This window comes from Rhinolophus ferrumequinum, chromosome X (assembly GCF_004115265.2).
Source record: "Rhinolophus ferrumequinum isolate MPI-CBG mRhiFer1 chromosome X, mRhiFer1_v1.p, whole genome shotgun sequence".
NCBI classification, from domain to species: Eukaryota; Metazoa; Chordata; class Mammalia; order Chiroptera; family Rhinolophidae; genus Rhinolophus; species Rhinolophus ferrumequinum.
Window position 1 is genome coordinate 70,899,476 of NC_046284.1, and position 15,832 is coordinate 70,915,307.

At 48.1% G+C, this 15,832-nt stretch overlaps 1 protein-coding gene across 1 annotated transcript in view; it reads right to left on the reverse strand.

The window, feature by feature from the left end:
• Nucleotides 1-7,966: 7,966 nt before the first annotated feature.
• The window catches only part of CYLC1 (cylicin 1), a 42,578-nt gene continuing 34,712 nt past the window's right edge, over nucleotides 7,967-15,832 (reverse strand). Inside the window, exons 6-8 of the mRNA XM_033090957.1 lie at nucleotides 11,572-11,772; nucleotides 10,430-10,544; nucleotides 7,967-8,058 (exon numbers count right to left, since the gene is read on the reverse strand). Of these exons, the coding sequence (XP_032946848.1) occupies nucleotides 7,967-8,058; nucleotides 10,430-10,544; nucleotides 11,572-11,772 (408 nt within the window). The remainder of the gene's footprint in view (nucleotides 8,059-10,429; nucleotides 10,545-11,571; nucleotides 11,773-15,832) is intronic.

The window sequence follows — 15,832 nt, forward strand, 5'->3', positions numbered from 1 at the left end:
TGATATAACAGAAGACAGGTTAGTGATTGCCTGAGGAAGAGGGCAATCACTCTTCTCCTTTTCACGAAGAAAAGGGGCACGAAGAAACCTTTTGGGGTGATAGATATGTTCACTATCTTGATTGTGGTAATGGTTTTACATGTATATACATATGTCAAAACTTGTCAAATTATACACTTTAAGTATGTGAAGTTTATTGTATGTCAATTATACTCAATAAAGCTATTTAAAATAATACTTATGTGACAGATGCAGAGATTGAAGAGGGAGGAATGAGAAGGTATAATCTATATAGTAAGTTTCCATAAGGTGGAGGTGAGGTATCCAAAACACAGGTCAAGGAAATTATTTGCATAGGGTAGGGACACCTCTTCAGCAACAAGAAGGATAAAAGAATGGTTGGGGACAGATGTGCATGTCTGTAAGTTTGGTGGCAGGGAGCTGAGGGAATCCCACCTAATGGCTCGTTTTAATGGAAATTTGGAAGGAAAATAACCTGCTGAGAGTGAGGTGGAGGTTTGGAATAATCATTTCAGATGGAATATAATGTGTCTAGAAAAAGAAAGAATGGATTCTGGAAGGTGTTGAGGGCACCACTGGGGTGGCTCTGCATAAATGGACAGTGGTACCCCTCTGACCTTCCACGAGATTTCCTCCAGCAGCAATCTGATGCCCTCATGCAGACATCAAGGAAGTAGGTAGTTCAGTTCACACAAAGTTGGTGACTTTGCTAGACAGTGATGACAAAAAAGATAAATAGGAAGGAAGTTCAGGTTATTAATGGAGCATGAAATCTAAGGTGAATAGGAGTGAAAGGAAGAAAGGAGAAAGCTAATATTTTGTGAGAAAATAAATCTATGGAATGTACCTTCTGATGGTATCTGAGAATAGTTGTAGGGGTCTTTTCTAGGTATACCCTTATACATATCACAGTTTTACTTTGTGATCTAATCTGCAAAACATTTCTTTCTTTCTTTTTCTTCTTTTTTTAATTTAAATTAAAATTATTGGGGTGACAATAGTAAAATTACATAGGTTTTAAGTGTACAATTTTGTAATACATCATCTATAGATCACATTGTTTGTTTACCACCCACAGTCTGTTCTCCTTCCATAAACTTTTTAATTTACAATATTGCAATGAAAAATATTTTATGTGTGATTTAGGTCATGTGTAAGTGATCAAATGGGTTACAAAAATGACTCCTCTTTAAGAATTGGATCTGAAATCTAGTCATTTCTGAGAGGAAATGGAAGTCAAGATTATAACAAGAAGGCAGAAAGCGACTGAGTGAAGTGAAGGAAGTCTCTATATTTATATCTATCTTTAACTATCTGCATATATATCATTGCTATAGATTAAATATTTATGTCCCCACAAAAGTCATAGGTCAAATCTTAATGTCCAAAGTATTATTAGAGTGGGGCCTAACACCCTAAAAGTAAGGACTTTGGGAGGTGTTTTGAGAGGGTGGAGCCCTCATGAATGGGATTAGTGCTTCTATAAAAGAAATTACACAGAACTCCCTAGTCCCCTTCCACTGTGTGAGGACACAGTCAGAAGGACTGTCTATGAAACAGAAAGTGGGCTCTCACCAGACATCAAATCTCTCAATACCTTGATCCTTGATTCCCCAGCCTCCAGAAGAATGTGAAATAATTTTCTGTTTTTCATAAGCTACTCCATTTATGGTATTTTTGTTACATCAGCCCAAAACAGACTAAGACAACTATCTATTATCTATCTATCTATCTATCTATCTATCTATCTATCTATCTATCTATCCATGTGGGTTGAGTCTCGGGGGTAAGGTATTTGTGCCTCGGGGAGCTGGAAGAAGATGTGTGGAGTCGAAGGCAAAGTAGACATACTTTATTCAGGTTTATGGGGCACAATCAACCCCCTCGCTGGATACAGCCAGCAGCCCCCGTCATGTCTCAGCCGCCCACCTCGTGAAACAGCCAGACACCTTTATACCATAAAGAAGCAAAGGTGGCATACGGTCAGGATGCTTACATAAGAGTATATCTTTAGGATGGATGGCACCTGTGCTATGTTCCATCGTGTTGGATTGGCAGGTTGTCAGGTCAGGACTAGTACTGCATACCATCGTCTCCAACCGGTAGGTTGCTGGGTCAGGGCCAGCAGCTGGTCAGGGAGGGAACCTGACCAAGGCTATTTTCCCTATATTCCACCCCTTCAGGGCTCCTCACTGGCCAGCTAGTCTCCTCTGGTTTGGGCTTTGCTGTAGACATCTTTGTTAACAGGGCAGAACCCTGCACCCAGAGGCCACAACAGCAATACAAAGAACAGCAGAAGGTCTCTAGGAGAGAAGCCCCTCAATCCAACAGGGCAAAGGGCCATCTCTAAGAGGAGGAGAGTTGAGCCCACCATTCTCCTATCAGGTGCTGAATGCCAGTAATCTCTCCTGCCAGGGCAGAGAGTGCCCAGCTTACGTTTGCCTTACTATCAGCAATGTATACCATGTTTCCCTGAAAATAAGATCTAGCAAGACAATCAACTCTAATGCGTTTTTTGGAGCAAAAATTAATATAAGACCTGGTCTTATTTTACTATAAGACCTGGTCTTTATAATGTAATATAATATAATGTGATGTAATATAATATAATATAATATAATATAATATAATATAATATAATATAATATAATATAATATAATATAATATAATATAATACCGGGTCTTATATTAATTTTTGCTCCAAAAGATGCATGTGGGGACAGAGTCCCAGACAGCAGTTTCCAGGCTTTCTGCCTTACATGGGGAGGTGCTGGCTCAGGTAGTGAATGACGATCAACTGTGATTGGTTGGCCGTCAGCTGTGACCAGTTGGCCAATTGGCTGCTGATGTAACTGCAGGGCTGTGTTGATTGGTTGGTTGGCAGGCAGAGAAGTGAATGGTGGACTGCGGATTGTGTGGCTACTACTGCGTGTGTCTCGCCTGGCTGCCAGAGAGAATATAGTGGTATGACTCCCCTATCTACTGCTCCGTGGGTGTTCCTTTTTGGCCTAGCCATGTCCAGCGTTCTAATGTGGGGAGCGGGACCAGAGGTCCCACAGGCCGCCCCGCACGACAAATGGTGCAGTGAACAGGGTCTGCCGCACAACAAATGGTGCAGCGAGAGAGTATGGCGCCGGCCAAAACCTACCGAAGCATGGTGGAGCAGTTTGTGCCTGTAAAAGTTCAGTTTCAGAAGGCCCGAGAGGAGTTGCGCTGGGAATGGGAGGCGCGGTCTGCCTGGGAGACTCGAGCCTCCAGATGGTACACCTCCCTCCTGGCCACAGAAGGCGTCACCTTCCTTTTAGTAATGTGCTGCTGCTGTAGTCTCCGAGGGTTGCAGACATCTTACACTGAGACCTCCACTCAATCGGATGCCTGGCACGGTGAGCAAAATTCCGGCCAGGTAGGAATGGAGTCTGACTCTGGGCAGAAGGCTGTGTGGCCCCCACACAGTGTGTGGTGCCCGGTGACCACTGTTCTCAGGAGTTGGACCCCCAAGGAGGGGTGGGAGGACATGGATGGCTCTCCAGCCAGCGTGGAGAGTGCCCTGCAGGCGCGGTTGCCAGAGGAGGAGAAGGCCACAGCCGGCCGTGTGGGCTGGATGTTCCTCACGGCCTTGAGTTGTAATACGGAAAATGTGCCTAATGAAATAGCCCAGGTGCCAGACCAGGTGTCCCGGTTGGAGGTGCTGGAAGCTCCAGTCCGCCTGTTAGAAGATGGGCCCTAAGGTGGAGACTCTGAGGCAGAGGCAGAGGAAGCGAGTGGAGACAATGTAGCTCCTAACCCCCAAGCCCGGCCAATCTTGAAACAACAGGTAAAGCATGAGCAACCTTTGGGCCCCGGGGGCGTTGCTGCCAGCAACCCAGCTGTGACTGAGTTCACAACCTACACCCCTTACACTCCCACTGAGTTGCAGGAGCTGGGGAGGCCATACCGACAGTGCCCTGGAGATCCAGTCTCGGCTTGGCTACTATGTTTATGGGATGAGGGAGCAGACAACATTCTCTGCTCCCCAAGCGAGATGGAAAAGCTAGCATTCGTGACAATGCATCTGTCCTTGCGACAAAGGTTACAGAACTGCCATAGGTTGGCCCAAGACCAGGGCAACCACTCTCTAATGGAGTGGCTCACTGCTGCAGTACACACAGTATGGGGACAGGCTGGCAAGCTGCCAGACACTGTGAGTCAGTGGCAGTGATATACAGAACTTACTCAAATCATCCGTGAAATGGGTATGAGACATGCTATTTTCAACCCTAATATTCAGGGGCCGGATGACGAGCTTTTTACAACCAGCATGAGAGATCTGGTTTTGGATACTGCACCTGCGAGTGCTTTTGGATCCTTGGTTGCCATTCTTACACCCTATGTGGGGCAGCGGATCCGTGAAGTTACAACTGCCATGGTCACCCTAGGGGATGTTGAAAGCTGGAGGCAAAGGAAGTTAAGACAGGAGGTCCAAACAGTTGAGACCTGGAAGCCCAAATCAAAAGTAAAGGGGCGAAGTCGTGGGCCTCAGAGAGTAACACGCACACAGATGTGGCATGGTTTCATGGCAGCAGGGGTCGGTCGGGAAAAATAGACCGACAACCCAATGCACTCTTGTTGGAACTTTGCAAACAGTTGCGTCTGGAACAGCACTTCCGGAGAAGCCTAAAGGAGAAGTCTGGGAAAGCGCGACCCGTGTCCCTCTAGGACTTCATGCGGCCGCTTGAGGCCGACTCCTTTCCACTTAATTAGGGGTGGGGCCAAGGTACCAGCTCAGAGGGGACGATCAGGGACCAGAGGCCCCACGTGGAACTGTCCATACATTGGTCCCCTTCTAATGTGCAGAGGGTTTTAGCCCTAGTGGACACTGGCGCAGACTGCAGTCTTGTTTATGGGAACCCAGAACTGTTCCCCGGACCAGCAATCTGCATTGATGGCTACGGGGAAAGACTGTGACTGTAAAAGCCGTTTCCTTACCACTGGGTATAGGAAGGCTTCCCCCTGTACCTACAAGGTTTATGTCTTCCTCGTTCTGGAGTATATTCTAGGGGTGGACGTGCTACATGGCCTCAGCTTACAGACGTCGGTAGGAGAGTTCCGTCTCTGGATCAGGGTGGTGAAAGCGGTTACACACAGGCATGCTCACAACCCTCCTCAAGTGTTGCCACAGCCCTGGCGTGTGGTTACAGTGCGACAGTACCGCCTGCCAGGAGGGCAGGAGGAGACTGGTCGTACAATATTGGAATTGGAGAAGGCACATATTGTGAGACCAACGCACAATCCCTTTAACTCCCCATTATGGCCTGTCAAGAAGCCAGATGGGACCTGGCAAATGACTGTGGACTACAGGGAGTTAAATAAGGTGACTCCACCTTTGCATGTGGCAGTACCTTCAATACACGATTTGATGGATCGTCTGACTGTCTGCCTGGGAACATATCACGATGTAGTGGACTTGGCCAATGCTTTTTTCTCTACTTGTCCCGTAAATTGAGGTGAGACCCTGGAGGGGTGGAGTGTGGGGACAGAGTCCCAGAGAGCAGTTTTCAGGCTCTAGGCCTCGCTTGGGGAGGTGCTGGCTCGGGTAGTGAATGACCATCAACTGTGATTGGTTGGCCATCAGCTGTAACCGGTTAGCCAATTGGCTACTGACGTAACTGCAGGGCTGCGTTGATTGGTTTGTTGGTTGGCAGGCAGAGAAGTGAATGGCGGACTGCGGATCGCGTGGCTACTACTGCATGTGTCTCGCCCGGCCGCCAGAGAGAATATAGTGGTATGACTCCCCTATCTATGGCTCCATGGGTGTTCCTTTTTGGCCTAGCCATATCCTGTGTTCTTATGTGGGGAGCGGAACCAGAGGCCCTGCAGGCCACCCTGCACGACAACACATTAGAGCTGATTGTCCAGCTAGGTCATATTTTTAGGGAAACAGGGTACACAGCAGTCAGTATGCACCATGGTGCATGTCCCTCCCTGGGCAGCCGTTAAAATGTCTAAAGCCATCCAGTTTTGGAGGACTACCTTCTTCATCTGGTCTACTTCCTCCGTCAGGAGGCCCAGAGCCCATTGGGTTTGGTTGAGAGCTCAGACAGTGTGCTTGGCAAGCGCAGTTACTTGTGTGTCCACCACCATAGAACTGGCTTGTGGACTCAGAATAGCCAAGGGATAAAACCACCTGGGTGTCGTCTTGACACAGTGGTGCCTGGCTTTAAAGGACTCCCAATTTTGGGGTTGACTTTCTAGTGTGGGTCATACACTAACTGGAAGGTATGGCCACCCCATGTACAATGCCCTGTCCACTGGGTAGGGAGGTAGGGCCAACCATAACAGCCACAAACCCACAGGCTTCCATTGGGGACAAAAGTGGTGGGGGCCAACCCCTGTTGCTTTTGGCCAATCCATCATACACGACCCTCGGGGATTAGGGTTGTGTTCTGACATAGGGCCACAGGCACTCAACCCATGTCTCTGGTGCTAGTCTGTCATTCCAAACACAGAGGAACAACCTGGGTAAGCTCTATACCTTCACTCATGAGCCACCACCACCCATCCCACACTGCATGACTCAGACACAGCTTGATGTGGTTTCTTTGCGCCCTCATGCGGGAGAGGACGTGTCGCCCACTTGTGTTCCAGTCTGCCTGTCAAGGGTTCCATCCTTACAACCAAGTCCAATTCACTGTGGTGGCTGGATAGATACGCCATGACAACCCCGCCATGGGGTTAGCCGGAAACTCCATGCAAATCCAACAGAGACGTTGACCACTCTAGCATAAGTGTGGGCCCAGTCCACCATGGTATTGGCCCACAGGTACCTACGGGCAGAAAGAAACAGTAATCATTGAACCAGCAATGGCAAACCCTTCCCATGTGGGAGGATACATGCCAGCTTTTTGTCCTGGGAGAGGAGGGTTGCTGCCATTGGTACCTTTCCCAGTTTGTGGTACCAGACCTTTACAGAAGTGCTTGTTGTCCCTTGCATTGTTTCAACATGTAACAGAATAGGGGATACCATGATAGGCCACAGTGACAGCACAAAAGTCCCTCGCAAAATTGTCCCACTGTCGGGGCCTTCATAGACCACAGTCACCTGCGGTGGCCACTCGGCCACCACCCCTGGAGTCACTTACAAATCGTGGGTCACACCAGTTCCCCATGGGGCTATCAGGCCCAACCACTGACAGTGGGGTTTTTTGACCCACCAGGGCCAAGTCCATTGCAGTCGTTCTCCTGCTTTCAAACATGTGGGTGCTAGTAACAGGATGTTTCCATTTCTACCATATCCCAGCTGTAACAGGGTCTCACTGGTAGTGACTTGTAGTTGAACGGGAGCGGCTGTCCGATGTAGCAGAGCTTCTACTGGTGAGGGCCCGCCCTTTTGTGGCCTCTCATTCAAGCTTCTCAAAACGTCCCACAAAAACAAGGTCCAGTCATGCATTGTGGGAGGGTGTTTCGACAACCAAAGGCCTTGTTTCAATAAGTCGTTATAATGCTCAATCATACCAGCTGCCTGTATAGGGCATGGGACAATCATTGTATGTCCATCTTGGAAGCCCATCGCTGCACTTCTTGCCCTGTAAAGTGAGTACCCTTGTCACTTTCAATGAACTGGGGGCACCATTAGAAGGCAAACATCCGTGTGAGAGTGGCCACCATATGCCGCTGGTCTGTGACCAAACACGGCCAAGCAAACAATAACCCTATAGCAGTGTCTACTGCTGTGAATGCATAAGTGGCAGTCCGGGCTTTGGGTAGGGGTCCTATGTAATCTACTTGCCAGCAAGTGAGGGGCATCCTCCCTCGCATGAGCTGCTGTGTCTCCCAAGGGAGTTTTTGTTGTTGGGGGCTGTCCTGGGCATAGACCATACAGTCATGGCAGACATCAGCTATCTTCTGCCATTTCAAGGGCAGCCTCCAGTGTCTGTTCACCTGCCACACAGTTTTGCTTCCAGAGTGTTATAACTTCCTATGCAGCCAATGGGCCACATCAGTGGCGGGGGCCCGTTCTAACCACCGGACCCGTGCTAAGGCATCTGCCTCATCATTACCTGGGGATGTTAAGGGGGAGTGACCCGTGATGTGCATCAGGATCACCTCCTTTCTCTGCCCTAGTTCCCAGAGGTCTTGCCACATGGCTTGACCCCACAGTGGACAGCATCCTACCAACCAGTTTTGGTGTTTCCACATGGGGAGCCACAACGTCAGGTCCCGAAACACCACCCAGCTGTTTGTACAAATAACCAGGGGCCCAGGCTCATGGCTGATTATCATCCACACAGCCCATAGCTCAGCCCACTGGCTACTCCGACCCACTGCTGTATCAAACCAAATGGTGTCTGTTTTGGGCTGCACACCAATAGCCGTCCAAATGGCTGCAGCTCCCCAACTGGAGCCATCAGTATACCAGGCATCTTTAGGTACAGGGGTCTGTCCTTCTCTGTAGGGTGAGGGCTCCAAGTCCTCCCCACTAGGTAGGGCTACAAGCTCCACAGGCCCCAGGACCTGTTGCAATTCTGTGCTCAAAGGGCTTGAACTGAGGGTGCTACGTTGCTCCAAGTAGGCACCCCATTTGACGAGAGTGGTGGTCTGTGCCACCCCCATTTTGGATCCCTGGGTCCACGTACGGACCCTACCTTGGACGGGATAGGTTGTGTGAACCAGCACCCGTGCCTTTCCTATGATGGCTTCAGTGGCCACCAAAGCTGCATATACAGTGGCTGTTTCTCTATCAGGGAGTAGCGGACTTCTGCTCCTTTCCACAATTGGGACCAGAAACCCACTGGCGACTGGAGATTCTCCTGCTGTTGCCAGAGGCCCCAACCGTACCTGTCGTGCGGGGTGTCAGGCGGGGTCTCTGCTCCCACTCCCCACACAAGAACGCAGGATATGGTGAGGCCAAAAAGGAACACCCACGGAGCCATAGGTAGGGGAGTCATACCACTATACTCTCACTGGCGGCTGGGTTGGAGACACAGGAACCAGGAGCAACACAATTCTCAACCCTCACTGTGCCGCTTGCAGACTCAGCCACCATCTTCTTGCTAGCTCCCCCTTTTCTGCTAGCCTAGCCACGGCAGTTATATTAGTGCCCAATGGCTCAATGGTTACAGCTGACGGCCAACTAGCCACAGCTGATGGCCATTTGGTCACAGTCGATGGCCATTTACTACCTGAGCCAGCACCTTTCTATGTGAGGCTGAGAGCCTGGAAACTGCTTTTTGGGGCTCTGTCCCCACAGTACCCCTCTTGTGTTACATGAACATCGAGTTCAAACAGGCGACCTGGGTCTACTACTTGTATTAACTGTGCCTGCTTCAGTGCCCCTTTAGTGGTAATAAACGCCTGCCCTATAGCCTCTGTCCAATCCCATGAGGCACCCTTCTCCACTGTGGAATACAAGGGTCTTGCCATCTGTGCTAAATGGGGTATAAACATCTGCCAATATCCCAGCAGACCTAAATACACTTGTAGTTGGGAGACCTTGGTTGATTGGGGAAATGCCTGTATTTTATCAATAATAGCTTCTGGTATAACCTTTGTCTTACCCGACCACACAACACCCAAAAACTTGACAGATAAGCCAGGGCGCTGGACATTTCCTTCGTTCACCACCCAGCCACATGACTTCAGGTGGAGGAGGAGGGAGGGAGCTGCTTGCTCTAATTCTGAAAGAGAATCAGATGTTAGTAATACATCATCAACATAGTGAGACAGGGCCACAGAGGATGGGTGTTCCCACTGTGCCAAATCTTGGGTTACAAGCCCATGGCAAATAGTGGGGCTATGCAAATATCCCTGCGGGAGGGCTTGAAAGGTCCATGATACCCATTCCAAGTGAAGGCAAACTGCTCTTGACTCTCAGGTGCAATGTCTATAGAGAAGAAGGCGTTCACCAGATCCACTATATAGTGATATGTTCCCAAGTGTACAGTCAAGTGGTCCATCAAATCATGAATTGAAGGCACTGCAGCATGCAAAAGTGGCTTCACCTTATTCAGTTCCCTATAGTCCACAGTCATTCGCCAAGTCCCATCTGGTCTCTTCAGCGGCCACACTGGGGAGTTAAAGGGACTGTGCATTGGTCTCATAATGTGTGCTTTTTCCAGCTCTAAAATTGTGCGGCCAATCGCCTCATGATCCCCGCCACCCCCTGCCCCCCGCAGGCGATACTGTCACACTGTAACCACGTGCCGGGGCTATGGCAGCACTTGAAGGAGTTGGTGAGCATGCCGGCGTATCACTGCCTTTGCCACCCGGATTTGGAAGCAGAACTCTCCAACTGATGTCTGTAAGCTGAGGCCATGCAGCATTTCCACCCTTAGAATATACTCCAGAATGGGGGAGACATACCACTGTGTAGGTATGACACAGGGGTGGGGGAAGCCTACCTATACCCAGTGGTAAGGAAATGATTTTCACCTTCAAAGTCTTTCCCTGCATAGCCGTCAATGCAGATTGTTGGTCCGGGGAACAGTTCTGGGTTCCCGTAAATAAGGCTGCAGTCTGCATCAGTGTCAACTAGTGCCAAAACCCTCTGCACATTAGAAGAGGACCAATGCATGGACAGTTCCATATGGGGCCTCTGGTCCCTGCTTGTCCTCTCTGACCTGGTACCTTGCCGCCCCCACCATCCCCCAGTCAAACTGGAAGGAGCTAGCCTCCCGCGGTTGCAGGAACTCCTGGAGGGACACGGGTCATGCTTTCCCGGACTTCCCCTTGGGGCTTTGCCAGAATTGCTGTTCTGGACGTAACTGTTTTCACAGTTCCAACAAGACCGCATTGGGTTGTCTGTCTATTTTTTCCTGATCAACCCCTGCTGCTACAAGGTCTTTCCACATTTGCATGCATGTCACCCTTTGTGACCCTCAGGCTAGCCACCATACTTCTACTTTGGACTTCCTTGTCTTAACTTCTTGGACCTCACACCCTAACTTCCTCTGCCGCTGGCCTTCCACGTCTCCCAGGGTGGCCATGGCGGTTGTAACTTCATGAATCCGCCACCCCACATAGGGTGCAAGGATAGTAATCAAGGACCCAAAGGCACTTGCAGAGGCAGTCTCCAAAATAAAATCTCTCATGCCAGTCGTAAAACGCTCATCACCCGGTCCCCGCATATTAGTGTGGAACATAGCACGCCTCATACCCATTTCACAGATGATTTGCACAAGTTCGGCATATGATTGTCATTTGGTCACAGTCTCAGGCAGCTCACCTGCATTTTTGCACACTGTGAACACCACAGCAGTGAGCCACTCTATTAGGGAGTGGTTCCACTGGCCTTGAACTAACCTATGGCAGTTTTGCAGCTGTTGCTGTAGAGACGGGTACACTGTCACAGAGGCTAGCTTTTCCATTTTGCCTGGGGAACAGAGAATGCTGTCTACTCCCTTGTCCCACAAGCACAGCAGCCAAGCCAGGAGCGGCTAACAGAGGCATTGCCGGCATTGCTTCCCCAAGTCTCTCAACTACATGGGAGTATAGGGAGTGTAAGCTGTGAACTCAGTCACAGCTGGGTTGCCGGCAGCAATGCCCCTAAGCCCCAAAGGTTGTTCACGGTTTACCTTTTGCTGCACAATGGGCTGAACGCAGGGGTGTGGGATGTCTTCAGCCTCCCCAACGTCCTCTGTTGGGAACTCTGGAGTGGCATCTACTTCAGACCCCCCCACTACAGAGGGCCTCCTCGAGCTGATGGACTTGGGCCTCCAGCACGTCCTCCTGAGACTGCAGGTCCCGCACTCAGTCCACTTCAGCGAGCACTTCCTCTTTAGTGCGACACAGTTCAGTGAGGAACAGCCAGCCAGCCCACACAGCCTACAGCGCCTCTTGCTTGTTCTGGCAACTGCTCAGTTAAAACCTGCAAGGCTTTTTTTATGCTGGCCCAAGAACCATTCACGTCTTCCCACCCCTCCATGGGGGCCCAGCTCCTGAAAACAGCAGCCACTGAGTACCATACACTGTGTGGGGGCCACATGTCTTCCTGTGTAGGGATGCACAGCTCTCTTAACTGACAGAGACCCTGCTTGCTACGCCAGGTGTCTGGGTGGGTTGAGTCTTGGGGGTAAGGTGTGTGTGCCTCAGGGAGCTGGAAGAAGATGTGTGGAGTCGAAGGCAAAGTAGACATACTTTATTCAGGCTTATGGGGCACAATCAGCCCCGTTGCTGGATATAGCCAGCAGCCCCTGTCATGTCTCAGCTGCCCACCTTGTGAAATAGCTGGACACCTTTATACTGTACGGAGACAAAGGTGGCTCACAGCCAGGGTGCTTACATAAGAGTATATCTTTAGGATGGATGGTGCCTGCACTGCGTTCCATCTGGCAGGTTGCCAGGTCAGGGCTAGTACTGCATACCATTGTCTCAGACCAGTAGGTCGCTGGGTCAGGGCCAGCAGCTGATCAGGGAGGGAGCCTGACCAAGGCTATTTTCCCTACACTATCTATCATCTATCTATCTATCATCTATCATCTATCATCTATCTATCCATCTATCTAATCTGTTTCCTTCCACATTCCTTTCTTGCCCTTAGGAAAGAATGTGACAAGCATAATTATGGAAATATGTAAAATGATTGATAAATGTGTTATTATTCCAGGGAAGTTTTCAGTTTATCATTAAATAAAATAATAAACTAAAGGGAAAAATATCTAAAGATAAATGATTACATTGAGAACTCTGTATATGGATGTGGGAGGTGGGGATCACTATCTACATAAAGCTCTCTATTTCTTTTAAGTGTGTGAAAGATCTGGTTCCTTCCATTCTGGTTACTTTTATTAATAATAAATAAAACAGAAATTTAACATGATAGGGGTATCCAAAGGAAGAGTACTAAGTTTTAACCTAAACTCAGAAATGGCCTACAACATGAAGCTTCAGAACATGGGGTAAAATGCTACAGTATTTTGGTTCAGGTATTTAATGAATAAAGCACATACCTCTATAAATTGCATGCAAAAAATCATTTCCTGGTACTCACAGACTTGGTTTTATTTATTACAGTTCCACAGAAGTAGAGATGCTCATTTGAAAGATGCTCACTAGTAAAGCTACTGTTTGCTGTGGTAAGGCCATTCTGTCAAACCAAATGCTCAGTTGTTCTTTAAATCAGCTTTCGAATCCACTTTGCTTCAGGCTGAGAAATAAAGTAAAAAGTAAAATGTTATTTATCTGTTAATTATAGGGAGTTTCTGGTGTGTTAAGAGCCACATCAAAACACAGAATGTCTTCAGTGGAAGGGAACTTGCATATCATTTGTATTATTTCTTATTAAAAATGCAGGTCCATGGACTCCACCCCAGACCTACCAATTTAAAGTCTAAGATGGAGTCAGCAATGTGCATATTCAAAAACTTTCTAAAAACAGACTCATAAACACAGAGAACAAACAGATTGTTTCCAAATGGGAGGGGATTGGGGGACTGGGTAAAAAATGTGAAGGAATTAAGAAGCACAAATTGGTAGTTACAAGATAGTCATGGGGATGTAAATTACAGCATAAGGAATATAGTCAATTATACTGTAATAACTATGTATGGTGCCAGTGTGTACTAGACTTATCAGGGGGGATCACTTCATAAATTATACAAATGTCTAACCACTAAGCTGTACACCTAAAACTAATATAAAATAATACTGAATGTCAACTGTAATTGAAAAATACAAATAATAAATTATTATTTTTTTAAAAACCAAGTGAGATGTCTACTTAAGTTTCCCCTTACCACAAGATTTTGGAAAAGGGGGATGGAAGAGGAGATCATCTGGAGGGCAGAAAGTGAAACTTGAAATTTACAGAGTATTTGGAGACATCATCAAAATGGTGGTGTGAGGTGAGCCTCTGGAAATCTTCCCTGGAATTCAAAACAAATTGAAAAACTATAACTCCACAAAGGACTCCTTGCACAGCAGACAGGCAAGACGAAGTGTCTCACTACTGAATTCACCTAAAGGTGGGAAAATTGCGCAAGCAGGGGAGGAGGGAAGGGAGAAGTGCGGGGGTGGAGCCTCCCAGGCGCAGGAAGCAGACCTAGATCAGTGCTCTGAGCTAGCTGCATCTGGGAACTACCGCAGCTGCGGGAGAGGGAAGAACTTGGACTGCTAGGGCTCTGCCTAGGGCCCACAGAGCTGAGGGGACAGCATACAACACGGCTGAACCAAACTCTCACGGCAGAGACCTCGGAGCAAAGACTGAGGGAAAAAGGCTGAAAACGGTGGTTTAAGCCCTCACTGCCACAGAGAATGAAACCCTTAGGCACTGAGACTAGCCGCCCGTCCCTACCATCCCAAGGTTCACCCAGCCCCCACATGCCCAGTGCTAGAAGTGGAACAGTAGCAGTGTCAGATCAAAAGAACAGAATATTTGCAGTTCTGAGAACTGTGGTCTGCAGACAGAGATTCACAGCACAACTAGTTCTGGCAAAGGGGAAGGAGCTTTGGAAACAGGACCAGCTATGGTGGTGGTCACTGCCATTGCTCTGGGCCACCTCTCACAACTCACCCCGCCCCTGTCCCCACCTATCTGGGCGAATCCCTGCAGGAGTGAACAGAATGGCTGAAATACATGGGCTCTGAATCTGGTGCAGGAAGAGCTTTGGAACTTCAAAAGCTCTCCAAAGCTCCACAGGGACATAGGTGCCCTATGACCTAGGCGAACTGTTAACAGAGGAGAAGCCCGCCTTCCAGGGAATCCCCACATTGTGTGAGAAGCTGGAATAGTGCAGAGAAAACATAACACTCCAATGTGATAGAGAAAAAAAGGCTGCAGTCAGAGAGCAAATGAAACATTCTAGCAACACATACTGGAAAACAAAAGAAAGACCTGTTCCTATCAACCTGTTGCAGAACCCACTCCTGCAGATGTCTAGGAAGAGAAATAATAAATCAGTACTTTCCGTGAATAACCAAGGCAACAAGAAAGTTCAGAAAGAAAGTGAAAAGTCTCCAGAAAATGAACTTAAAGATATGAAAATATGTGACTTAAATGACAGAGAATTCAAGATTGCAGCTCTGAAAAAACTCAACGTGATGCAAGAAAACACAGAAAGGCAGTTTAATGAACTCAGAAAAACAATCAAGTGAGCATTTTACGAAAGAGATTGAAATTTTAAAAAATAACCAAATAGAATTTCTGGAGATTAAGAACGCAATAGAAGAAATTAAGAATGAAATAGCCAGCCTAGGTAGTAGAGGTGACCAAATGGAGGAAAGAATCAGTGACATCGAAGATAGAAACCTGGAAATGATATGGATGGAAGAAGAAAGAGACTTGAGACTTAAAAGAAATGAAAGAACTCTACAAGAATTTTCTGACTCCATCAGAAAGAGCAATATAAGAATAATGGTCATACCAGAAGGAGAAGAAAGAGAGAAGGGAGCAGAGAGTATATTCAAACAAATAGTCTATGAGAACTTCCCAAACTTGTGGAAAGAACTGGATCCTCAAATCCAAGAAGCAAATAGAATACCTAATTACCTCAACCCCAACACGTGTTCTCCAAGGCACATTGTATTGAAGCTCTCAAAAATCAATTACAAAGAAAGAATCCTCGGGCTGTCCCGGTGGCTCAGGTGGTTAGAGCTCCATGCTCCTAACTCTGAAGGTTGCTGGTTCAATTCCCACATGGGCCAGTGGGCTCTCAACCACAAGGCTGCTGGTTCAACTCCTTGAGTCCCCCAAGGGATGGTAGCCTCTGCCCCCTGCAACTAAGATTGAACACGGCACCTTGAGCTGAGCTGCTCCCGTATGGCTCAGTTGGTTGGAGCGCGGGCTCTCAACCACAAGGTTGCCAGTTCAATTCCTCAACTCCCGCAAGAGATGGTGGG